A 25476-nucleotide genomic window follows, 5' to 3' on the forward strand; every position below is an offset into this window, starting at 1 on the left:
ATTATTGAAAGTTTCCTAGTTAACCATTACACCAAATTACACACGCAATTTAACAATCATTTTGAAAGTTTTCAGTTTCTAAAATGCTAAATGTCATGATCTGCGCCTATAACCAAATGAGCATTATGTAGCATTCATCATCAACAACAACAACAACAAAAGTAGGATTCCACACAAGAATAAAGCAAAGTTGATTATATAAATAATAATACTATATGTGTGAACTGTGAAGGATTTTTGTAAAACAAGATGAATCTTGGGTTGCTTTTGACCGCCTCGTAAATGTTGAAATTTTAAGGATATCAAATCATTTTAGATTAAGGAAGGAGCAAAAAGTTAATCATTATATATGATAAACCAATGATAGTATTATATAAATACTATAGCAAATTAATTAAGTTCTTCTCACTAATAGATCTATTTAGTCATGCCGTTTTTGCCGCTTAAAATTTCTCGTAAGTAACGTAATTTGCCATTCCACGGCTGGAGAACGTGTAATTTTATCTGAAAATGACGTTCACGTTTAATCTCGTTGGATGACAATGACAATATACATGTATACATGATGTTTATTTATGATTGGTTTAATTATAAATGTATACATATATATTGTAATGTAAAAATATATGCATGGGGTAGTCATTGTAAGTTATAATGTCGAAACGGATTCTTTTTGCTTTTAAAAAAGACAAAAATAATTAAATATTTGGATAGGATGGTTTTGGCTTTTAGATGGCCAGATGCCAAACATGCCTTCATCATTTCTTCTTTCCCATCCCAAAGTCTCTGCCTCACAATGTTGGTCTTTTTCTGCTTTGAATTTTCTTCCATCTTAAATTTATTTCCCTTGTAAACCATATTATATTACTTTATCATATCATAGTATCTATACAGTTTATGGTCTATGCCCTAGGGCTCAGTTTGGTGCGAATCTATGTATTATTATGTATATATAAAGATCATGAAGTCGTTCTTGATGGACAGATTATAATTTTTGTCAATCAAAAAGCAGAACTCAAATATTGTATATGTTTAATTAATTAAGAACTATAATATGGTATCATAAGGTACATAAAAAAGGGTACACACATATTTGGTGTTTATCATCCCTAAATGATTTGCCGCCACATAAATAAACGATCTTCCCACGAGTCGTTTCTCCGTCAGTCCACTATCAGTCTATCATATACACGTTGTCATTTATTCTGTGAGTAATATAACACACTTTGATATTTTGACCTGACTTTTCGTTTTTTTTTTCTTGTTTAAAACGAAAATTATACTAAAAAAAAACTGTTTCATAACATATTCAATACATTTTTTCAAAACAAATTGTTGTTTTCGTAATAATGCATATATGATATATCGAACACTTTGTATTACCCTATATGATCTACGTACGTTTTAAATTGAAAACATCCAAAGGATTGGGGTTTGTTTCAAAGGACACACTTCTTGTCAAGAAAGTTTCGATGTTGCTCACAGATTTGCGAAGCTTTTTTAATACCGTAAAAGAGGTGATAAAACTAAAGGTTTCTTTGCATTTTTTGTTTTTGTAACATAGTTTTCACCTTCAGTTTCACATGTTTAGTAACTTATCATGCTCACATATATATGATTTGTTCCTTATTTTACGTACGTGATTAAACTTTTATCTATGTTGTATATATTCGAAGGATAAACATGTTATTTGTAATTTTGGAATAAACTATGTAATAAATATATAGAATGGAGAAATTAATCGGCAATTTTAATATAGTTTGAATGATATCTTAATTAGTACGTATTCTTACAAATTTTCGTTTTTGAAAAACGTAGGTATCGTTCAATTGATATCAATGGACTTATATGTTAATATTGAGTATCTTCTGCCGAAACAACTTATATGTTAATATAGAGTAACTTCTGACGAAACAATTATGCTCCAAGAAAAGAATAATGATACTATTGTTTTATAATTTGGAAATTTCACAGAATCTGTCAATGAATAATATAGCAAAAAAAAAGCCGAAAAACAAAAAAAAAAAGCCGAAAAAGAAAACATATTGAAAGGGAAAGATGAGATGTCATTACAACAAGACACAATACCCTTTATTGTTTGCTTTTTACTTTGTCTGGTAGACCAAAATATATGAGGGATGGAAAAATGTAATTTTTGAGTTAGTATTATATGTTTTGACTGTGATCTCGTCTTTACTTCTCGAGCAAATTTTGTTTGGCAAATTTATCTCCTAATTGACAAGATGAAATTCAAAGAAACCTTTAGTTTGATAAATTCAAAGATCAGCAAATCCTATTATTTGTGTAAATTGTTTAAGGATTGTATAAGTAAATAACACAAACACAATCTATCTACTCATCTTTTTATCGTTTGGACTTCTTAAATCCTATAATGCATATCTTTATTAAGATTTTCATGTATTTTAATAATTAAAAAATTATGAAAAAAGAAGAAATGTTAATATAGGATCATCCTATATAAGATGTAACAAATGTACATGGTACAATTCGATGGTCCAGAAAAGTATATACAGTAGAACCTCTATAAGTTAATACTCTTTAAATTAATATTCGCTATAAATTAATAAAAATTTCCGGTCCCGAGTTGGGTCGGTGTAAAAAATAACACAATTCGATAAAATAATAAGATAATACTTTTTTTTTGAAATCCTATGTGAAAATATGGTCCAATAAATATCATAAATTAATAATGATATAAACTAAATATATATATATATATATATATCTAAGAAAATTTAATAAAATATGACTACATTGTTGTTTGCTTATTCTTGAATTTGTATTTTTGAATTTGCATTCTTGTTTGAGCTCATCTATAATCTTTCTCATTGCTTCAAAAAATTGTGGATCATATTAGACGCGATAGTTGCTTCCTTACAAATCATTGGTTCTAAAGATACTGCAATATTTTCTTGAAGTTCATCATGAAGGATAGTAACAGCGATTTATTCTAAACATTGAATTTTTAAACATTTATCATTTTCACCTGGAAAATCAAGTAAACTATTGACATCCATCATATTACGATAACCAAAATTATAAATTAAGAGAATTTAATAAAAGTGTGAATTATAACAAAAGTATCTTATTTTTAATAAAAAATGTTCAAAAATATGAAAATGAAAATCATAAATTAATAATTATTAATTTATCGATAAATTAAAACCTCTATAAATTTATAAAAGTTTTACTGTAAACCTAGGCCTAAAACATTTTTAGTTATTTTTTTTTTAAAAGCCTTGTTAAAACAATAAAACCCTTTAAAACTCTCCTTGATCGTACATACAATGTGATCGCAAATACGAAATACTGAAATGATAAAAGTAATATCTTAAGAAAATTCCTATTTAATCTAAAAACCAAAAAATTAAATAAACTCGTTCCTTATTTTAACGGTACGCAAAAATCAAAATAACCAAACCAAACCAAAACTGTAAACCGAATTCTACGGTTCCACCAATGAGGCAGTGCGCTAAAAAACGTCGCCGTTTAGTGAAATGGCAAATACCCGTGTGCCCGTGTCGTCGTCGTCGATTCTCCTCACTTGGACGCCCTGACCCCTGAGCTAGTGAGTTTCGACCCGATTCCGTTATCGTCTTCGATGGCTCATCTTCCCAGAGTTCTTATGGTAAGGAGGGGGGGGGGGGGGATTAGTTCTCTTTGCTTTTGATTCTTACTTCCCCCATCTTCATCTCTTACAAATCTCTCTCTCTCTCTCTCGTTGCTTTCATCAGGTGGCGGAGAAGCCCAGCATTGCCCTCTCCATAGCTTCAGTTCTCTCTCGTGGCCAGGTTTCTCTTTCGATTCTCTAGTTCCTCAAACCCTAATTCGATTGTGACACTTTGATTTTACTTTATTTGGTCTTTGGGAGTTTGAATAACCAAATCAGTTCTGTGTTTGACCTTTTTGGAAGTCTGAATTGCTTTCTAAGATAACACTGTTAGTAAGAATGATATGGAGGGTTGGATTGATGGATATATATCTTCCTCTTTTGCTTCAGATGTCTACAAGGAGAGGCAGTACAGAGGTGCATGAATTTGATGGCATCTTTCGAGGATTCAAAGCACATTTTAGAGTTACATCTGTTATCGGACATGTTTTCAGGTTCCCCTCTTGCCTATCATTTATTATATTATTCATATCAAAGAGAAATTGGAGTGATTTGCTGCTGCATAAGATTACCGTTCATTAATGACGTTTTCCTTAATGTGTGCATCATAATTTTCTTTATCAAATGCACATTTCCTCACACATGTCATTGAAATCCTTGTTTGCATTCATCTCTATTAGCTACTCAAGTTTAATGTTTCATCTAATTTTTCTTTATTTGATTTCGTGGACTATATGTCGTGTACAAAAGGCGCTGTGAAAATTATTGCTTGCAGATTTCTCAGTCTTCCTAAATGCTACTCTCATATTCTAGTGTAGATTTCCCAGAAAAATATCAGAATTGGCAAACTGTTGATCCACAAGATCTTTTCGACGCTCCAGTTGCTAAAAAAGAGTCTAACCCAAAGGTAAACTCTTATCTCTTTTCTTTGTGCATGGGGGAGTGCTTGAGCTGTTTTTTTGGCATTTACCTTGGGCATTGGCAGCTGTAGTATATATATTATATAGCAACATCTGTATACTTAAAGAGATTAGCTTTATTGCTTTATGAAATAAACGATATGCATGACGTTTTTGGAACTAGAGTTATTCGTTTGGTTAGCAGTGGAGATACATCTTTCTAGTGGCTTATGCTTCCTACATTATTTTATTTCTACATTAATGTACACTTTATTCTAACAGTCTTCAAATCTCAGGCTCATATTTGTAGGCATTTAAGTAATGAAGCTCGTAGTTGCAGTTATATGGTGTTGTGGCTGGACTGCGATCGTGAAGGGGAGAATATATGTTTTGAAGGCAAGTCTTTTTCATTACCTTTTTCGTATATGTTCTCACCAGATTTTGGTTGAGATATACAGAATTTATTGTGTCTAACCATTGCATCCACTCTATTGGTAATTGTTGAATCAGTTAATATACTTTCTTCTCTGTTTTTACTAAATGAATCATATCATACTACTGAATCTGTATATTCTGCTAGTATCCAATGGTAGACCCTTTAAGTTGTAGTAGTAGATTGCGGGTTTATGTATACAGTTAGCTCCTGCATATGTGGTGCGACCACCAATATCTTTATCATTTTTTCTCCTGCATAAGTACTTTTTCGATGCCAGCCTATTTGGGAATGCCCATTGTTTTGATGGCCGTTGCTAAAACTGGTTGACCATTATATTCTTGTAGTTATCGAGTCGACTGGATTTGACATGGACGATAGTAAGAGAAAGGTTTATCGGGCACGGTTTTCTTCTGTGACTGAGAAAGATATACCAAAGGCCATGGACAACCTTGTTGAACCAAACAGAGATGAGGCACTGGCAGTAGATGCTCGCCAAGAGATAGATCTAAAAGTTGGTGTAGCATTCTCGCGATTTCAAACAAGTTATTTCCAAGGCAAATATCAGAATCTCGACTGCAGAGTTATCTCGTCAGTTTCCTCTCGTCTCCTTCCATTCTTTCTTTTTGTTCAGTGTCTAAAGAGTCTCTGAACAGATGGGTCGACTGTTTTCTTCCAGATGCATTTTTTTCTTTGTCCCTTTTGGTTTTTGATATGGTTGATTGGTCCTATGAGATACGGCTGTGGAATTCTATTGTGGTCATCTCCTGTCATTTAGAGTGCCCGAGTAATGGAATTTTATGTAAATGCTAAAAAGGTGTGTAGACATAGCTTTGTAAGACTTAAGCTTTTATGTTGTCTATCTTTGTCGAAGCACCTCTTCATTTCTCATAATAGGACAAGAAACGAGCTGTCATGATTAAAAGATGGTTCTGGTTCTTCTATAAGTATTCCTTTGAATGCTGGAAGGAGTATGTGCGATTTTCTGTCCGTTCTGTCATACTTAAAGATCCTTTTGAATGTTTGTTTCAGTTACGGGCCATGCCAGACTCCTACTCTTGGGTTTTGTGTGCAACGGTACATGCATATTAATACTTTCAAGCCAGAAAAATTTTGGGCTTTGCGACCATATATAATGAAGGATGGTTATGAGCTTCAACTAGAGTGGGAGAGACGTAGATTGTTCGACCTGGAAGTTAGTATCTCATTGTGTGTTAGAATTTCTTTGACATTCTTGACTGTTGCTTTCCAATCTTAAGTTGCTGATATATTCATGCTTTTACAAATTGTAGGCTGCTACTGTGTTCCAAAAGTTGGTCGTGGAAGGCAGAACTGCAAAAGTAATGGACGTATCAGAAAAGCAGGAAGTTAAAGGTCGTCCAGCTGGTCTTAACACAGTGAATTTGCTAAAGGTCAGAGAACTCATGAGTCGTGATTACCATTCTTTTAAAATGAACTTGCCTGGTTGTACGTTATACTTTCAAGCGAATACCATATATCCTGTACCTATGATTGCAAAACACTAACTGAAATATTCTGCATTCATCCAAAACAATTTTGCTTCTATCAGCTTCATGGTTGTTTTTGGGATGAGTTGGCAACAACATTGGGATTTTAGTTCTCTTTCGTTTTGTGTTTTCTGCTTTTGGTTTTTCAATGTTGCGTTTAGAGCGTTTGCCATTGCTTAATCATGTTCATGAGTCTAAAGTTCAATCAAAGCTAGTTTTCAAATTACTCTCCCTGATTTAGCATAACATTAGCGGTTATACAGGTTGCTTCAAGTGCACTAGGTTTTGGGCCTCAGACGGCTATGCATCTTGCCGAGCGATTGTATACTCAAGGCTTCATAAGGTTAGCTTGCTCCATTCTCCAGATTATTATTTTTATCATTCAACTCCTCTTTACCAGCATATAGTTGGCTAATTGTGGTAAATCGCAAATGGTTATTGAATGGTATTGTTTATGTAATTTAAGAATGGTAGGTAGGAAAATGAGAAAAACCTTTGGTGACGAGGATATACATACATCACATTTTCCCTGTGTTATATACATTAAACATTTAAACCGTTTTCGTCATCATCGTGATGGCACTTTTTTTTACTCAAACTCTTATGTTTTGTGCTAGCTATCCGCGAACAGAAAGCACAGCCTATCCTTCTTCATTCGACTTCGCAGACACACTCAGAGCACAAGTTAGTAATTCAATGTGGGGTGGTTATGTACAGAGACTGCTCTCAGATGGATTTCAAAAGCCAAAGTCAGGAACCGATGCTGGAGACCATCCTCCTATCACCCCGATGCGAGCAGCAACCGAGGACATGGTTGGAGGAGATGCTTGGCGACTCTATCAGTATGTCTGTCAACATTTTATTGGCACTGTCTCACCTAACTGCAAATACATAAGGTAATAAAGCCTTGATTGTAGCTTGATCCATGCCAATTACAGCTTATTCTTTGCACATCTTATATGTGGTATTCTCTTGGATGGATATCTCAGGACTAAAGTGGAATTGTCAATTGGTGGAGAAACTTTCCATTGTTCGGGGCAGCGAGTGACAGAAAAGGGGTTTACAGCTATAATGCCATGGTCAGCAGTAGATGAGAAAAAACTCCCTTCTTTCCTGAAAGGAGAGAGAATTGAAGTTTTAAGAGTGGAGCTGTACGAGGTTACATTCTTCTCCAGATTCTGTTGCTACTTTCTTTGCCTTATACTAGGACAGAAATTGCTTTATTCTCCAATTTTTGTACATCCTTTCTATTTGTGTCTGAATGTTGTAAAATCTACAGGGCAACACTGCGCCTCCAGACTTCCTAACTGAGAGTGAGCTGATATCTCTAATGGAGAAGCATGGTATAGGCACAGATGCATCAATACCTGTGCATATAAACAACATTGGTGAACGTAATTATGTTCAGGTGAGTTCACCCAAAGGCAGTATACTTTTCTTCATGATTACCATATTACTTAATTTAGGAGGAATTTTTTGTTTTCTGAAACATTTCGTTACTCTTATTTGGCTTCACGCTTTCTTGCAGGTCCAATCTGGCAGGAAATTGGTTCCAACGGCATTAGGAATCACGCTAATAAGAGGCTATCAGTGTATTGATCCAGACCTTTGCTTACCAGACATCCGTAGCTTTATCGAGCAACAAATCACTCTTGTTGCCAAGGGCCAAGCTGATCATTCGTATGTAGTGCAACATGTGATTCAGCAATTTAGGCGTAAATTCAGTTATTTTGTTCAACAGGTTGCGAAAACATGTCTTATATTGTCTTTGAAGGCATTTGTTTGATAAAGTCTTTTGATTTAAATCCGGTCCTACTTAACATCTCCCTTATATTGACATTCAGATCGAACACATGGATGCCCTCTTTGAAGCACAGTTCTCTCCTCTGGCTGGCTCTGGTCGCCCTCTAAGCAAATGTGGAAAGTGCTTGCGTTACATGAAACATATCACAGCAGTCCCACCACGTCTCTTCTGCGGCACATGCGAAGAAGTTTATTATCTTCCTCAAAAGGGCACAGTCAAGGTAAAAGCCTTTCATCACCTAAACTCTTAAGCTGAAACCTCAGTAAATGTCGAGTTTTTGGATTTATCATTATTACTGAATCATTTCTTTAACTGATTTTCTCACAGCTATACAAAGAACTCACATGTCCTTTAGACAACTTTGAGCTCGTAATCTATTCAGTTCCAGGAGCCGAGGGGAAATCATTTCCACTATGCCCATACTGCTACAACTCTCCTCCATTCGAAGGCATAGACACACTCTTTGGAGCATCTAAGACGCCCAATGCTCCTGCCAAATCAAAAACGGGTTCAGGCATGCCTTGTTCACTCTGTCCTCATCCCACCTGCCAACACTCTGTCAGAAACCAAGGAGTCTGCGCTTGTCCAGAGTGCGAAGGCACGCTCGTCTTGGACCCCGTGAGCTTCCCCAAGTGGAAACTCAACTGCAACTTGTGTAGTTGCATCGTTTTTCTTCCGGAGGGTGCTCATCGCATAGCCACCACTAGTAACCGCTGTCCCGAGTGCGATTCAGCAATCATAGAGATCGATTTCAACAAGAAAACTACTCCTCTGGAGAACGGAGCCACTCTGCATCAAGGATGTGTTCTATGTGATGAGTTGCTTCTCTCACTTGTAGAAGTGAAACATGGGAGGTCCTTTGTGAGGCGAGGAGGAAGGGGAAGGGGACGAGGAAGAGGCCGAGGCAGAGGAGGGAGAAGAGGCTCAAAAGCTGTCGACCCAAAAATGAGTTTCAGAGACTTCTAAAACCCTGGAGAACCCTAAAATCCTTGTTTGTCTTTGGCATACTTGCGTTACAACTTTACACAGTAAAGACGGATGTAGATTCAATGATCTTACGTGTTGTTTGCTTTTAAAGGAACTCTTCATAATTTTCTAGCTTAACTATGACATACGAGATATTTGGGCTCTTGGTTAACTGATTATTTCATATTTTGCCACAAACACTTGATTATCTAAAAAAGCTTTCCCAAAATCATCTTTAAACATTTGACTAGTTCTTGTCACACTATTATATATACCCTAAAGAGAAGCTGAAAAACCGAAGTGTAACTTGCTATGATTGTTAAGTGTTACACTTCATGCATACAATCGCTCCATTTTTAGATCACACCCACAAGTATGAATGCATGATCTTTGCGATCACTCTATTTGTTTGGTTGGGTTGCTTTACTTTTTTTTTGGGGAGGAAGAGCAAATAGTTAATTACAAACAGAATGGAGAAGGCAGTTCACTCATCGACGACGTCTGGACCGGCTGTTCCAGGGGATGCAACGAAGACCGGAACATCCATAATCGACACCGCCGCCTCTGCCGTTCAAAGTTTTGCTCCGGTTAACAAAATCCACCAACATCTCTGCGCGTATGTATAAGCAAATCTTTATCAATTGCACCCTTTTTACCCCTCTTGGATTTGTGGTTGTCGATATGCAAGTAAATAAACATATCTAGCAAAACATGTTTCGAATAAATATGTAGACTTTTTCTTATATCTCAAGAACAAAACATGTTTTATTTGAAAACCAAAAAAAAAAAATTATGTGATCAGTTTTGACTAATATGGCACTAATGACCAATGTTTTCTAAAGTTTTTTATTTATTTATTTTTGGTTTCTTTTTATAAATTCCATTTCGATTTGGTTTATATGTCCAACCGTAGTTACACAATGTTATATAGAAAGCATGCTATTTAATTTCTTGTGATGGCAGGTTCCATTTCTATGCTGATGACATGACACGACAAGTAGAAGCTCACCATTTCTGCAGTCACGTGAACGAAGAGATGCGTCAGTGTCTGATCTACGACGGTCCGGATGCAAATGCTCGTCTGATAGGATTGGAGTACATAGTGACAGAAGTTGTTCATGACTTTGCCTGACGAAGAGAAGAAGCTTTGGCACTCGCACGAGTGGGAAGTGAGAAGGGGGTTTCTTGTTCATGCCTGGTGTTCCTGGTGCCATTCAACGTCAAGATCTTGATAAAGTCGCTAAGACTTATGGCAAAGTTTTCCATTTTTGGCAAGTTGATTTGGGCCATGAGCTTCCCCTTGGTTTACCTAATATCATGATGGCTGTTACCCGCGATGGCCAGCTTTTCCACGAGATGATTCAAGGTAAGAAAATTCGTAGATTAGTTAGGTCATTTCTGACTTTCAACGAGAGATTTCTTGCGGTTTTACTGTAGTAGAAGTCACTTGCGGTATATATATACCATAATGTAGTAGAAGTCATTCGTAGGCTCGTAGCATGGTTGGATATATAAATATTGGTAAGGATGCGGAGACAGAGAAGCTAGCCGTTTAGGCGTTCGATAGAGAATCAGCCTATACTAATATAGCTGGTACTCGTCTCGATAACGCGTAGCAAAGATCATTGGTAATTATGGTTGGATTTAGGCATGGATCCAAGAAGAAAAAGCGGCTTAGAATATTGATAGAGAATCATCCTAGACTGGTTTAGCTAGTAATGGTATTGATATGGCACATTAATGTAGTTATGATAATTTGTAGTTGATCGGGTTTGGATTTAAATTATGGATGCAGAGGCAGAGAAGCGGTTTGGGGTATCAATAGAAGGGGAGAGGGAGGCAAGGGCGCATATAACAGGGCCCGAGCTCGGGATCCATCCACTGGCCAACGGAGGAGGAAAAGGGATGAAACTAGAAGTTCGAGAAGTCGATATCACGCCGGTTGACTCTGTCGCCAAAGTCATTCTCTAATTTTACCTTTAAGTCGAATAATGCAACGAGGTCCACAAAGCAACTAATGAATGCTTTGATAAACACAAAAAAAAAAAAAAAAGTACAGGAACAAGAAAACAAGACACTTGAGATATAGTTCGGTTTGCTTTGGTTTTTACTTTTTAAAGATCTTATTTACATAAGTAGTAATAAAATAAGAAAGAATATATTACTAGTAAAGATGATTTGGTATTTGGAAAGAAACAAAAATAAACATCTTAAATTAAAGTGATTTGCAAAAGTAACCATGAAAAGCACTATATACGTTTAATTAAACACCATAATTTGGCCAACTCAACCTCGAGAGCCATACTACTTTGAGTCTTTGACCCAATATTGATTTTTAGATATACAAAAATCACAGGAAGAAGTTTCTACTTACCTACGTACGTACGCATATGATTATAAAAATCAAGAGATTATGAAACTAAATTGAATTTGAATACATCATGACTTTTATCCCCCAATCAAAAATTCCTTTTACAAAACACCAGAAAACAATATCTATTATTAATACAATACATTATTTGCGTGTGACTTTGCGACCTTTCTCTCTCTTTTCAATTCAACATGGATCATCAAATCAAGAACACCACACAATGATAAAGAACGATAACAATTCATCAGATTCGATCGAGAGCCATCATCATCATCATGATCCATGGAAGCAAAAACCAACCATTCTTTTACTTTTCCTATCTCTTCTCACCATCTCTCTGCTTCTCCTTCATCTCTCCCAAAACAAAATCATCCTCATCACCACCACCACAACAACAACCACTTCCATCTCCGATCAACAAAGCCGTCAAGAACCCTCTGGAGACGACACGTGTCTCGGCCGCTACGTATATATCCACAAGCTACCATCTCGATTCAATCTTGAAATACTTCAAGATTGCCAGTCCATTACAAGACCAAAGGACAAGATCAGTATGTGTAAGTATCTCAAGAACTCAGGATTCGGACCTTTGATTGGTTCTGACTACTACTACTCTCAGAGCTGGTACGCGACTAATCAGTTCATGCTCGAAGTGATTTTTCACGAGAAGATGAAGAGTTACGAGTGTCTCACGAGTGACTCGTCGCTTGCTTCGGCTGTTTATTTACCTTACTATGCTGGTCTTGATTTCCGGCGAAAAATACGGCGGCGTAACGTAGCTGCGAGAGACGCCGCCGGGAAGGAACTTGTTAAATGGCTCAGGAAGCAACCTCAGTGGAAAGGTACGCCGTGTTAACTTTTTATTATTTCGTTTTGACCCTTCATATTTTAAAACGTTTACAATTATTGCTTTTAGTTTTGATTTAACCAATAATTAATCGGATTATTCAAAGCTAGCGACGACTTTTCTTCTCTCCTTTTCTACCGACGACGACTTTTTATAAAGTACTCTTTAGCAATTAAAAATAATTATAAGTGAAAACTACACATTAAAATGCGATAACGTACAAATTAATTTTCTAGATTTGTTATAGATGAAGTGAGATTTAAATATACTATAAAGTTTTAATATAAATGTGTTATTTTTCTGGGTGAATATATAAATGTGTTTTTTTAGTCCGTCGGTCAATTAAACTGCTGACATAAGTTAACTATAAAATAAGTTTGTCAGTTAATTATTACTAATTTCAGTAATTTGAAATACTGATACATTAGGTGAAGACCATTTCCTAGTAAGGGCCGGTCCTCAAGTTCTCAACTAATAATAAGTTATTATCAAATATTAATAACTAAACAACATATTTTTGTAGTTATATCAACTTTTTTTTTTATTGTTGCAAATCTAATGTAATATTAAAATTTTATGTGTGTAGTTTTTTGTTGATAAAGTTAGAAAATAAAATTTCAGTCATCTCTAATTGAAATATAGGTATGTCAGGTGAGGACCATTTCCTAGTAACCGGTCGGATTTCACGAGATTTCAGACGAAACTCCAACAAGAACTCCGACTGGGGAACTAACTTAATGGTCTTACCAGAGTCACAAAACCTCACTTTCCTCACCATTGAACGGAGTCTAACGAGCCACAACGAGTTCGCGATCCCTTATCCGACTTACTTTCACCCAACGTCAACCTCCGAGATCATACGGTGGCAAGACAAGATCAAGCTAACGAACCGGACGGTCCTCTTCTCATTCGCTGGAGCTCAAAGACCAAGCAGAAACCAAAACGGTTTGGTTCGCACTGAAGTTATTAAACAATGCAAGAGTTCATCTAAAACGTGTAGGTTTCTTGACTGTGACGTTAAAGCTAATAGCTGCGATAATCCGATCAGTCTAATGAAACTTTTCGAGAGTTCGGTGTTTTGCTTACAACCACCGGGTGATTCGTTAACCAGAAGATCGGTATTTGATTCGATTTTGGCTAGTTGTATTCCGGTTTTCTTTAACCAAGGAAGCGCATACAAGCAATATGTATGGCACTTGCCTAAGAACAATAGTGAATATTCGGTTTATATACCGGTTAAGGAGCTGAGAAACGGGGGAAAGAACAAAATCGAAGAGATTTTGCGTGGAATACCAAATGAGAGAGTGGTTGGTATGAGAGAAAGCGTAATAAGATTGATCCCGAAGATTGTGTATGGTAAATCAAACGGGAATAAACCGGGTGGAGAGGTTTTTGAAGATGCTTTTGATATTGCTTTGAAAGGAGTGGTAGAGAAGATACAAGGGATTAAGAGAAAACAAATTCAAGAGTGAGGACCAAATTTCATAATTAGACAAAACAATGTATATGTCCTAATCTTAAATTTGTTATTGTATTAGTTGTTCATTTGTCTTGTAGAATGTTTTTGTTCTTTTATTTAAAATTAAATTAGTGTAATTAATAACAAAATTAGAAATTTTTTACTTATTCAAATACATATCAATTCTATTGAAAAGCGAGATTTCGCCAAGAAATGGTAATTTCTAAAAGTAAAACCCATTTTTCATAGTTAAAGAATGCATTTATATTTATTTTTTACTTATAACTATAAGGTCACTACTTTATATTTCTACCTTGGTATAAGTTTTGTGAAAGATGATCGAAAAAGATCGAGAATACATACGAAAGAGCACGATAACAAAATGATAAAGCTGCAACAATCTTGTCTGTTCATATTGTCCAATAACAAATTAATTAAAACAAAAAAAGTTGTACACACTAAGAAAACACCGTTTCTTGTGGTTCACAACCATATGACCACTTTGGATGAATGATAAATGAATTGTAATAAGAAAGATGATTTGACTATTACTAACCTGAGATCTATATTGATCACATACATCTAATCTCGACATGGGGAAACGTCCACGAATGATCCATTTTAGTGTTACCTCTTTGAGGCTCTTATTTCATGTCTTACGATTACGCTTAGGGACAGAAACAAGGTAAATTAGAGAGAGGAGACGTCATAGAATCTCGATACGTAAATATATTAGTTTTGATTAACGTTTGTCAATGACTTGTTCAAACATTACTAGCCTCCAAAGTAACCTTTTTTGGTGTTTGTTTTTTGTTTGGGTTAATGAAACTAAGATATAGTATAGCCCATAATTTTTCATCTGAAATTTTGTCAATTGGATAAAAAAAGTCTACCAAAATACAAATTCATAAGCCCAATAAAGTTAAAAAAATTCTAAAACGGTTCTTTGTAAAGGTGATGATCAAATTTTAAGAACAACAACAGATCAAGGGTAGAAAAACTCTTCAAAGACATTCTTTGGGCTTCGATATGTGAACTCTCAAATCTTATACATCCCTTGTTCTTTCTATGTAACTGTTACATATTTTGGCAAAACATGGTCAAATACTAATGTTTTATTTTCAAGTTGTGTATATCTTACCATAAGTGGTTAACTTTTAACCCAAAACTTGTATTATGACTATGTTACTTCTAAAAGGTACATGAAACTACCGTTTCTTGTCGACGTTAAACTTTATTAGCTATAATATACATTTTTGTTTGTTTGTTAAAGAGCTTGTTTGTATATATGAGTACATGAAATTGGAATTTTATCCATGTCAATTACGTATAATATATTTCTTCTTGTCCGTAACAGACTGATCACTTTATAAATAATTAGTTTGGCATACGTAAAGAGGAGGTGCTACGTATGCACCATGCGAAGAGAGAAGAGTGCAGATGTCAAATGCAATTGATACGTGTCGCGCTCTCCTAAACAATAAACATCTCTTCATTATATAATAAAAACCCAACAAAACGACAATATTAGTTCAAAATCCAATCGAGGCGATAAGGAAAAAGGCTAGAGGAGACCCATGATCCCTCTCCTTAGTCAAATTAGTATTTATCATTTTTTCATTGGTGCAAATTAGAAGCTAACGGAGGACAAAAACAATGAAAACATATAACATAGAATAAAAATCATATGAAGAGTCTGAACAAATCATGTTTTACTTTTCCCAATTTCCGAAATTTCTGTCTTTTACATATTACCGATCAACCAAGTTATGATGAGTTATTGTGTAAAAATATTCATTTTAAAATTAAAAATAGGTTTCGCATTCTTTCCTTTTGATCCACCTAATTAGTTGACCATCATAAACATTAAACACCTTAATCTACAAAAAAAAAACAATTATTTGTATCATTCCATAATTATAGTGGGTTCAAATCCGGTTTAACCAAAAAACAAAATTATCGATCGGAGTAAGTCACATACGTTAAAAAGGGTGGGGGCTCACACTTCACGTGGAGGGAGGAGACTTGGATCAGAAAGTAACTTAAAAGATGCGGAACCCCGAAGGTGCCGATGGCATGGGGACCCATTCACGTACACCCAAACACAAACACCAACAACAATTCACTAAACTCTTTCTCTATATAAACACTTCTCTCTTTCTCATTCTTTCTCACACACAAAACTATAACAATACACATAAATCAGTCTAGTCTCAAAGGGAAAAGAAGAACAAAAATTTTTTTGAAGAGAGACAACACAAATCACACAAAAGATCAAATTTAAGTCAAAGAAGAAGGCAAAAGTGAGAAGCAATATGGCTGCAATGTCAAAGGTCTCTCTAGTATTCTCATTGTTAGGGTTTCTGGTGATCGCAGTCATGACTCCATCGGCGAACGCTTTAAGGAAGTCACTCGTTCTAGGAGGGAAGTCAGATGTTGCAAACGTTAAGGCCAACAGGGAAATTCAAGAACTTGGAAGGTATATACATACATGGTACATTCACATATGCATATACACATGTTCGTATGTATGAATTAGAAATGTGATGTAATTGTGTGATCACAGGTATTGCGTGGAGCAATTCAATCAAAGGGGTCAGAGCGAGGAGGGAAACGTAGAATCCATTGCAAAAACAGATACAGACATGTCGAATCCATTGAGGTTTAGCCGAGTTGTGTCGGCTCAGAAACAGGTCGTGGCTGGGACCAAATACTATCTAAGGATCGAAGTGACTCAACCCAATGGCTCCACCAGGATGTTTGACTCCGTTGTGGTTATTCAGCCATGGCTTCATTCTAAGCAGTTGCTCGGTTTCACTCCTGTTGTTAGTCCTATCTACTAACTTCATTTCATATTCGACTTAAGTCATAACACAAATTTCCATAATATGATCAAGAAAAGACAAAAAGGTGTATGATGTGAAGCTATTAACAATGGTTGATAGTTGGTTGTAATGATGTTTATGTTGTTAATAAATAAAAACAAGATGTTTTGAAGATATGAAGCGACTTGGTTGAGATATCAAAACCATCAACAGACTTTGGAATGTTCCATCTCTTTACAAAAGCATAACTTAAAAGGGTTCAATTGAAAATTTTGCACACATCTGATTGATAGGTAGAGTTGTAAATAGCGGAACCAAGAAAGCTACATATAGCTTTTTTAAAAAGATGAGCTTACCGTTAAATATTAGCTAAAACTGTTATGTTGGTTTATAGAGAAAGTAACCAGTTTATCAATCAAAGATCTCTTGAGCCTCGATTATGCTGTGTTGCCTGAGAAGATCACAGAGTTGTGAAGTTTCAGATCTTAGATTCAGAGTGCATGGAAAAGCAAGAACAGAAAGAACAAGAGATGAGAGCAATAATTGTTTTGCTTACATATCATCTTTTGCGACACGGTAATATTTTTCAGCATGTTGCCGTTGGCCAATCATTTGAGCGAAGCGTTCATCATGGGTAATGACTATGAGTTGGAAATTCTCTTGGCCCTTTCTGTCTTCCATGATCCTGTAGAATGCAATGACATGATGTGATCCAATGTTGAGAGACACTGTCTTAAAATGTGTAACAACATTATAGGGAAAAGGCAGGGTAAATATCACAATAATGATTCCAGTGTTTAGATGTAAGAGGAATTATATGTACCCATGTATCATCATCATAAGTCATTAAAGGTATGGATCGTAATTCTTACCTAAGAAGAGCTCCTGCAAGAGATTCTGAATTGGGCCCATCCAGGTTTGTAGTTGGCTCGTCAAGGGCTAATATTCCACAGTTTAAGCAAAATGTCTCGGCTAAAGCCAACCTTATTATCAATGAAGCAAGAACCTGCAGGAGAAGACGAAGAAAGTGATCACCTGAGTTAAACAACGAAACTTAAGAGATTATTGAACAGATAACGATATTTCTACAAGAGCAATTTTAGAACAACTCGCCTTTTGACCGGCGCTGCATCTTCCTCTCATTTCAAGTTCTGTATCACCAGTCTGCATAAGAACCTAAGAAAAAAAACAAGGTTTACCACAATGCTAATAATGGTGATCAAATGGTAAAGCATGTTGTCAATTCTGTAGCATACCTTGTAGCTGTAAGAGCGGGTGCCTGCACCTTCGGAGTCTGAGTGTATTCGTATGTAATCCATATCTTGACCTCTGTATGTCTGCTGCCACAGTTCCCTTATAATCTTATTTATTTCCTCCATTTTCATTGTGTGGAATCGCATTAGTGCTCTGTATGTATTCAATAAGATGGACATCTATCTTAAAAACTACAGATTTGAAGGTTTAGTGTACATTGAAAAACAACTAGCCAGAAGCTTATATTAGGACTCGAGAACAGCTTACTTGTCAAGGGCATTGTAGTATCTATCCAAGTCTTTATTTGCCATTTCAGTTGTCTGGCCAAAATGAAATGTTCAATTTAACAGAGTGGAATTTGTTGATCATTCAGGCATTGCCACAAGGTAAACATCTAACCTTTAGCTGGATCAGTTGATCAAAGTGCCGCTTATCTATGTCCTTGTATTGTGCCTGTTTTAGCTCTACTCTGTTTTTTGAAATACTGCTGTCGTAAACAGACACTGTTCCACGACACCGGTTCAGCTACAGGAAAAATATAATTATTCTTTAAGCACAATAAAATAGGCTCTGAAACCTTTAAATGGATAAATGATCTTCAGATAATCCAGAAAAACACAGGGTTACTCGACGTTCGCACATATCAGTTGCATACAGCTGCGAGTAATGGTATTCAGTGAAGAAAATCTGTTATCTATAAATGACCATTACTAAATTTTATATTTTGGCTATCTTAAAACAAGGACAAAATTTTAAAGAGCCAACTACCTCGGATATTAAATACTTAAATCGGAGAAATGCAAGATCTTTGCAGTTACCATCATAGAGAATAAATGAATAGCTAACCATAGACACCAAAATCAAATCAGAGTGACTGCTATCTATATATAAGAATCCGCTTACCTCTGAAAGTAGTCTTTCCCTTTCCCGTGATATCTTTACCATTTCAGCTTCAACTGCAGGAATCCCACCAATATTCAATATTTGCTCTTCCAATAATTCAATTTCACGTGTAAGTTTCTCAACTTCTGCTTTTGTTGTCCGGTAGTTCAAGTTATCCTCTATATTTCTTCTGAGTTGATCTTGGTTCCGCATCAAGTCTTTATTTCTGTTCAGTTCACCTGCAAGTTCATTCTTTCTAGCTTCACAGCTCTGAAGCTGAGTTCCGGACAGCCGCTGCTTCTCTTGAATATCATTTAAGCGCTCTCCTTTCTTCAATTCATGATACCTAGTGAAGCAGTTGTAAGCATATCTGGTACACAGGATAGTAATGAATTAACCTTTGGCTAGCAGAACATACTCATTTATCTTAGAACTGCCCCTGCGTAATGCCTCAACTTCCTGTTGGTAGTTTCTCTTTTTCTCAGCCAGTTCTTCATACTCTTGATTACGTCTAACCTTCATATCATTGTAGTCACTCAGCAACTGCTCCTTTTCCTTGGACAACGGGCCAAGTGCCTCGGTCAAATACTGAAAATAATGAAATGAACAATAAATTCAAGGATTCTACATTTAGTGTAACAGAGAAAATTTGAAACAAAAATAGGAACAGAAGACTGCAGTTTACTTTTTGCATGTTTCGAAGAACTACTTGAACACATTCCAACGAATGCACAAAAAATACACTTGAAGCTTTTCAAATACGAAAAACTTAAACAGTTGCAAGCACTATACCATCCAACTCGAGAGGATGTTATTGCTACCCATTTATTATGTGTTCTCTACATATCTGTGTTGCATTGCATTACTAGTAAGCAAATTTAATCAGAAAGACAGTGATTCGCTAATCTGATATATCACACACACACACATTATGATGAAGCATACCAACTGTGGTTGCAGTCCCGACAATAGCTCACCTGCTTTAGTTCTATATTTTTAATCTTCTGTCTAAATTTTACTCTCAAAAACATTCAGCAAACGCTGCACCAGTTGTAACAAAGTATATTTTCTTTTGAATATAATTTTACATTAAATTCAAAAAAGATATATCACATTGTAGTACTCTCATCCATGATCTTTATAGTCGCCAATGAACAACGGACTTTGATATAGTGACACACAGAAATGCATGTGGAAAACAATAAAAAAAGCTATCATAAGACGCACCTTCACGTCAAAGTCAAGTTGACTTTTCTCCTCGGCTAAACGCTCTAGGTCTTCTTCTGCCTTTGTAACGTCGCGTAACAAATTGGCTGCTTTAGCCTTCTCCTCCCTTACTGCATGCCATCTGGCCTGGAGGCATGATATATCACGTTCCATGTAAATCTGGTCATCTCTAAGTTTCTCCAGCTCATCGTGCAATTTATCCCTGTTCATGGGTACAAAAGGAAGAAAATATTGGAAAAAATGGGTCTGCCAGACTACGAAACGTCCAATGAAGAGAAATATGTTTCACCCTGCATAAATTCAGTGTACTTACTTGCTGCTTTGGAGGCTATTTAATTCTGATTGGATTTCTTCCATAGTTTTAACACCAAGACCCCTGAAATCGAGCTTATATTCAAGATCTTCTATTTGCTTTTGGTATGATACGATTTCCTGAAAGATCCTATCAGTATTTTCCAGGGGCTGCACCAGTGCTTCAATTGCGTCTTTGTCAGCTTTTATTTGGGCTGAGATTCCTAATACCTGAAGACATACACATATATGATTTAAAATGCTATGAACTGGAATTAAGATTTTCCAGCTTGCCAACATAAGAACATGATTAAGAGGAAACAAAGCAAGCAGAAAACAGCAAGGCTTCTAATGAATCTGATAAACTTTGCGGCTGGAAATTAGTTATATCTAAGGAAATTACTAATGATCCCCAACTCACATCATCGAGAGCTTGAGACTTTTGATCCAGCTCTTCTGTATGCTCTTGCAAAGTTTTCTCAGCGAGAGGAATAATTTCACTAGTTAGTTTCGAGTACTCTTCAAAAATTGCCCGCAGTTTGTCCAACTGCTGAAATACAGAGTCAGCATTGGAAGACTCCACAGCTAACATTTTAAGATGCTCCACGGTGCTTGAAGCATTTACCCTTTGCTGTATTTGAAAAGAAATTTACATACTCAAATAAAGAGACATACAGTTATCATAGAAGCATAAAATAATTTGAATCATAATGCAAAAACAGCGGGGGAAAGTTTGTGTAACCTTCTTAACAAAGCTATCCTCTTCGTCAGATGTAAAAGTGCGCTCGCAGCAAGGACAAAAATGACGTGAACGTGCTACCTCCTCAAAAGGTTCAAACATCTCGCGCATTCCAATTGCCATGTTATACTTTCTGCAAACACAGACCAGAAACAGAACTACGCTTTTGAGTGCAAGACAGGGGTGGGGGCTGGTATGGAAACAGTCGCCAGTTTTAATTACAAACCTTTTACTTTCATCTCTTTTCTCCTTAGCTGACTCCAACAATTTGGGATAAGCATCAATGGTAACTGCTTCCTGTTTTAAGGCCTGAAGCTTGGACTCAATGTATCTCTTTCTTGCTGCATAAAATACTCAAGTCAAATTAAGTGCATAGATATTTTCTAATGATGCACTGTGCACTGACAACGGATTTATCATCTGTGTTATAAATGTCAATTAAGGTACATTGTAGAAAAGACAATCAAATAACGGGGTGATAGATGACACTATAATCACATGGTCTAATAATTGGTACCACTGAGAAAGTTGTCAAGAGAATTTTATTCACAACTTAAGGCGCTAGTCAGAGAACTGGCCAATAGATATCTAACTTCAAATTATACACCAGTGCTTAGATTCTGTATCCTTGTTATGTTTGAATAGACTATTGTTTACTTCTTGTATCTTCATCTGCAACATGTTGACCTCCTTTTCTGCTTCTCGGGATTTCAAACTCAGCTCACTATATTCCCTTTCAATTGACCTAAACCAAAGATAAAACAAATACAAATAATTTTTGAGATGTGAACAATTTGAACACCTGAAGTAGCAGGCTTTCTTCTTTTTTTTTTGAGATCCGAGATCTTATGTTAATAAAGGATTCATTCAGAATCGCCATAAAATAACAAGTAAAGTAAAAACACCGACCTCAGAGCTTGAACTATTTCCTTCTTCATGTCCTTCTCGGGTGGCAATCTACCCTTCAGCACCCCTCTAATTCGATCCTTGCACTCATCTATTCTGGTAAATAGCTTTAGAGAGTGAAAACAATGGATTGATAAAAAGAAAGAAAAAAAAAACTGACAAAAGCATTGGTTAGTGAGATCACATCTTTTTGTGTTTCTTCTTAAGATTCTCATGTTCCGTCTTCCTTAAAGACAATTTCACTCTATCCTCAGCATCACCAGCCATAACGTCTCTTTCTCGATTCAGTGTTTTAATTTTCTGCTCCATGCTGTATATCTCATGCTGTTTCTGTTCTATTTGGGATTCAAACCCCCTTTCAGAATTCTGTTTACTCTTTCTCTCAAGTTCAAGTTGCTGTGCAAACGCAGATGATGGCAAAATAAGGCACATATACCAAGGGCAAAGTCATCAAGACCAAAATCATGTAAGTAAATCAAGGGAAGAAAGCAGTACCACTTGTTTCTCTCTTTCATCAGTTTGTTTAACATCCACGGAGGAAATTTCAAATTCAAATGTATCACGCTCATTTTCTTTCTCTTCTATGCGTTTTGATATGCCCATCTGCATAAGTCACCATCAAAAGTAAAAGAGTTAAACTTTAGACTCGTTAATGGAGGATTTGGGTAGAGTTTCAAATGGTGAACCACACCTTGATTTCATCTTTAGCTCGTTTCTGAGCTTCGATGCTTTTCCAACGATCATTAGCATCCATATAGCAATCCCAAGCTGTACTTAGAGCAGTTTCATTTGATTTCTGAGATGACAGTCAAGATCTCTAGTGATGTCAACATATGCAATACACAATAGAATTTCTGGAGAAAATAAAGAATGTCTACCTTCTTATCAAGCAAGTCCATCTCAAGTTCACCCAGTCTTGATTTTATTCGATTTGTGAGATTCAAAACAACCTCAGTGCTGAAGGGGGTACTAGGAACATTTCCTAAATTGTGACGAGAAAAAATATTCTGGATGGTAGAATCTCTTTCATTCTTTAGGAGCATATGAGCCTATGCAAGTAAGAAGGAAAAATGTTAAACCAAATGGAGAGAGAACTCATAATATTTAACTATGTGGTAGCTTATTAAGAATTACTTCAGCTTCTGTTTGTAGCTTGCTGATCTCCAGCATATAGTTAGTTTTTGCATTGTGAAGCGAAGAAATTGTAGTTTGTGTGTCATCCATCTCTCTCTCCATTTTTCGAATTTTGGTCTCTAAAAGAGCAATTCTTTCTTCAAACTTGCTTTTCCATTCTTTCAATTCTTCAATGGTATCTGAACAGCAAAATTAACAAGTTTAATCTACATGAAGAATAACAAAATGTGAGATACCACTACAGAAAGGCAAAAGTAAAATTCATACAAATGCAGGGACTCAATCCGTATAAAAGAAAGAAATGGCCTTAACATTGTGATAGTAAAAGAGAAAACCTTCATTTTCCTCAGGTAATGCTGCATACTGTCTCTGCTGCTCCTTAAACAAGGTGCTCCTCTCGGCAGTTTTTCTTGATACTTGGTCCTGTAGCTTTCTCAGATCTTTTAACATCATTTCCTTATTATGAACTTCAGCATCGACTTTCTGAATGCTGGTTTCCAGTTCCAACATCTGAACTTTAGAAGACTCTGTCCTTTCTTGATCTTGAGCAATGCTCTCACGAAGCTGTATAGGAAGTATGAGTATCATGGCATAAGAATAGCCCACACAGCCTAAGAACATGCATACTATATGTATACAATACTGGTCTATAATCACTTTTAGAATTAAATCAATCTTGCGTCAGTGTTAATTTGTGCCTTTTGACTTAACAAAACAACATTCTGCGTCCGTGACCAGGGATACTGAAAATGAAAGAAAAATCAATGTCAAACAAGCTAATGACTAGCATAACTTATAAGCTGCGTCTTTCAAGGTCTGCAGATTTTCCAACTTTAATTTAAAAGTTTTTATTTCCTGAGCTTGATCCTTGTGAAGTTTCTTAATAACTTCCAGAGCCTTTGTATATCTGTTTCATGTTGAACACACGTTACAGTTTCTGGAATCGTTTCTTCTACAACAAATACAGCAAGGAAGTGATAGTTTAACAGGAATATTGGTGATACCTGGTGGCTGAGAAAATGTCATCAAACTTCTTTTTCAAAGTAGAAGGATCCTGCAGTGGCCAGTTAGACTCATCTTGATGCACAAATAGGACGTTTTCTAAAATAGCTTTGGACACACCCATCAAAGCTGGTATCTCCCTATCCATGTCAGCGCATCTGAAGCTGAGACATACTTTCTGCAATGGAAAAATTAAGGAGTAATGATCTTGCTGGAACAGATACAAGAATAATGAGGAATATAAAACAAAGCAATAGTAAAAATAATTTCTCCTAGTCTATAGATAGTCTAACACTAACGTTGTAGGAAATATAGATAGTCTAGCACGAAGCTCGGGACCTTCAAACAAAAACCAAGATATGAAATACATAGCACTCTATAAGTGATAGAAGAAACTAAATGAAAGATCAATAGCAAGAAAAAAAAAATGCAACCTCTCCAGTGTGAGGATTAATGGTTTGAAGCACACTCTCAATTGCCTTGTACTCCATCTTTGAAGCCTTCTGTGTCAACTGAAATGACCTTATACAAACCACATCCTTGCCTTCAGCTGTCTTGAATCTCAGCTTAATTTGTGCTTTTGTCTCCGTTTCCCCAGCAACCTATAACAATATAAGGACAAAATCAAAATACTGAATTCCACATTCATTTAACAATATAACAAAGATGGAATTGAAAAAGCTCGCATGAATCACAACAATAGAACTGAGAATCTTAAGGAAACAAACCTTAGGGTCATGAATAAATCTGTGACCAGACCTCGCGTTCGGTGGTAGCTCTCCTGTACAAGATACCTTCAAGCACTCTATAATCGTCTGCAATAAAAAAAAATCACGAATTAATAAACAAATACGGAGGCGGAATTGGGATTGGAGTAAAGATAAGAGAAGGGAAGGGATTAAAAAGAGTTTTACAGTTTTGCCGGCACCGTTAGCACCGACGATTAGGGTTAAAGGTCTGAAGAAAGTAACGACGTTCTTATTTTCTGGGTCGAAGCTTCTGATACCCTTGATCAGCATTTTATCGACCGTACTCATCCTTTCACCTTCGGCGATTACAGATACGAGCAAATTGAAGAAGACAAAGGTACGGAGGTGACGCTCACTGCACAGGTTAAACCCAGAAAGGGTTTTGCGGGAAAATCATGAAAAAATTTTGACACTGGAAGCGGAAAAAATTGGAAACTGGCAAAGAAGACGAGTTGAAGCGAGAGGGACCGGTTTACTAATCGAACCGAATTGTACCGGTTTGGTATTCTTCCTTTTTGGGTTCAATAGAAGCATACTAAAATATTTGGA

The 25476-nt window shown here is 36.1% G+C and overlaps 4 protein-coding genes and 1 pseudogene across 9 annotated transcripts; 4 read left to right on the plus strand and 1 right to left on the minus strand.

Annotated features, from left to right (window-relative positions):
• Positions 1-3482: 3482 nt before the first annotated feature.
• LOC104749666 (DNA topoisomerase 3-beta) lies at positions 3483-9439 on the plus strand. Of its 4 annotated transcripts, none has more exons than XM_087491235.1 (15): positions 3483-3649; positions 3756-3812; positions 4022-4125; positions 4445-4538; positions 4827-4926; positions 5311-5554; positions 5996-6158; positions 6256-6375; positions 6735-6814; positions 7089-7367; positions 7461-7629; positions 7751-7879; positions 8000-8212; positions 8316-8495; positions 8603-9439. In XM_087491235.1, exons 1-15 carry the CDS (start codon positions 3623-3625, stop codon positions 9239-9241), a joined length of 2598 nt encoding a protein of 865 aa, XP_087347361.1. In that variant the 5' UTR covers positions 3483-3622; the 3' UTR covers positions 9242-9439. The 4 variants fall into 4 exon arrangements, with proteins under 4 accessions (XP_087347361.1, XP_087347362.1, XP_087347363.1 ...); XM_087491236.1 differs by having other exon boundaries at positions 3516-3649; positions 4450-4538; XM_087491237.1 differs by having other exon boundaries at positions 3551-3649; positions 5311-5780.
• Positions 9440-9691: 252 nt separating this feature from the next.
• LOC104753340 (oil body-associated protein 1B-like) lies at positions 9692-11212 on the plus strand (annotated as a pseudogene). The gene is made up of 3 exons (XR_015584305.1): positions 9692-9857; positions 10205-10607; positions 11037-11212. The product of XR_015584305.1 is annotated as an oil body-associated protein 1B-like (transcript).
• A 597-nt stretch (positions 11213-11809) lies between these two features.
• Positions 11810-14067, plus strand: LOC104749667 (putative xyloglucan galactosyltransferase GT15). Its single transcript, XM_087491621.1, has 2 exons — positions 11810-12454; positions 13102-14067. Exons 1-2 carry the CDS (start codon positions 11833-11835, stop codon positions 13929-13931), a joined length of 1452 nt encoding a protein of 483 aa, XP_087347747.1. The 5' UTR covers positions 11810-11832; the 3' UTR covers positions 13932-14067.
• A 1941-nt stretch (positions 14068-16008) lies between these two features.
• LOC104749669 (cysteine proteinase inhibitor 2-like) lies at positions 16009-16917 on the plus strand. Its single transcript, XM_010471343.3, has 2 exons — positions 16009-16397; positions 16485-16917. Exons 1-2 carry the CDS (start codon positions 16234-16236, stop codon positions 16759-16761), a joined length of 441 nt encoding a protein of 146 aa, XP_010469645.1. The 5' UTR covers positions 16009-16233; the 3' UTR covers positions 16762-16917.
• A 15-nt stretch (positions 16918-16932) lies between these two features.
• On the minus strand, positions 16933-25350 carry LOC104749668 (DNA repair protein RAD50). Of its 2 annotated transcripts, XM_087491627.1 has the most exons (27): positions 25093-25350; positions 24907-24993; positions 24613-24780; positions 24181-24356; positions 23971-24083; positions 23512-23742; positions 23177-23355; positions 22921-23091; positions 22734-22838; positions 22538-22645; positions 22227-22438; positions 22046-22138; positions 21750-21881; positions 21363-21473; positions 21140-21269; positions 20819-21028; positions 20420-20628; positions 20107-20308; positions 19298-19467; positions 18901-19225; positions 18397-18522; positions 18265-18317; positions 18000-18150; positions 17857-17919; positions 17616-17749; positions 17300-17428; positions 16933-17194 (listed from the first exon to the last, which is right to left on the minus strand). In XM_087491627.1, the coding sequence occupies exons 1-27, from the start codon at positions 25213-25215 to the stop codon at positions 17155-17157; spliced, it is 3951 nt and encodes a 1316-aa protein (XP_087347753.1). In that variant the 5' UTR covers positions 25216-25350; the 3' UTR covers positions 16933-17154. The 2 variants fall into 2 exon arrangements, with proteins under 2 accessions (XP_087347753.1, XP_087347752.1); XM_087491626.1 differs by lacking the exons at positions 22046-22138; positions 22227-22438; positions 22538-22645; ... (7 more) ...; positions 24907-24993; positions 25093-25350 and having other exon boundaries at positions 21363-21477; positions 21794-21855.
• Between the last annotated feature and the right edge of the window lie 126 nt (positions 25351-25476).

This window comes from Camelina sativa, chromosome 16 (genome assembly GCF_030686135.1).
Source record: "Camelina sativa cultivar CO46 ecotype springtype chromosome 16, ASM3068613v1".
In the NCBI taxonomy this organism is placed as follows: domain Eukaryota; kingdom Viridiplantae; phylum Streptophyta; class Magnoliopsida; order Brassicales; family Brassicaceae; genus Camelina; species Camelina sativa.

Bases quoted from the DNA above. Each gene is read 5' to 3' on its own strand.
- LOC104749666 (XM_087491235.1), top strand. From the start codon at position 3,623: ATGGCTCATCTTCCCAGAGTTCTTATG. The intron at 3,813-4,021 runs GTTTCTCTTTCG...CTTTTGCTTCAG, and splicing joins CAGTTCTCTCTCGTGGCCAG to ATGTCTACAAGGAGAGGCAG. The intron at 6,815-7,088 runs GTTAGCTTGCTC...GTTTTGTGCTAG, and splicing joins TATACTCAAGGCTTCATAAG to CTATCCGCGAACAGAAAGCA.
- LOC104749668 (XM_087491627.1), bottom strand. From the start codon at position 25,215: ATGAGTACGGTCGATAAAATGCTGATCAAGGGTATCAGAAGCTTCGAC. The intron at 24,357-24,612 runs GTTGCATTTTTT...TTTCCATTGCAG, and splicing joins TTAATCCTCACACTGGAGAG to AAAGTATGTCTCAGCTTCAG. The intron at 18,523-18,900 runs GTAAGCGGATTC...TTTTTCCTGTAG, and splicing joins GGGAAAGACTACTTTCAGAG to CTGAACCGGTGTCGTGGAAC.
- LOC104749669 (XM_010471343.3), top strand. From the start codon at position 16,234: ATGGCTGCAATGTCAAAGGTCTCTCTAGTATTCTCATTGTTAGGGTTT. The intron at 16,398-16,484 runs GTATATACATAC...GTGTGATCACAG, and splicing joins GAAATTCAAGAACTTGGAAG to GTATTGCGTGGAGCAATTCA.
- LOC104749667 (XM_087491621.1), top strand. From the start codon at position 11,833: ATGATAAAGAACGATAACAATTCATCAGATTCGATCGAGAGCCATCAT. The intron at 12,455-13,101 runs GTACGCCGTGTT...ATTGAAATATAG, and splicing joins GAAGCAACCTCAGTGGAAAG to GTATGTCAGGTGAGGACCAT.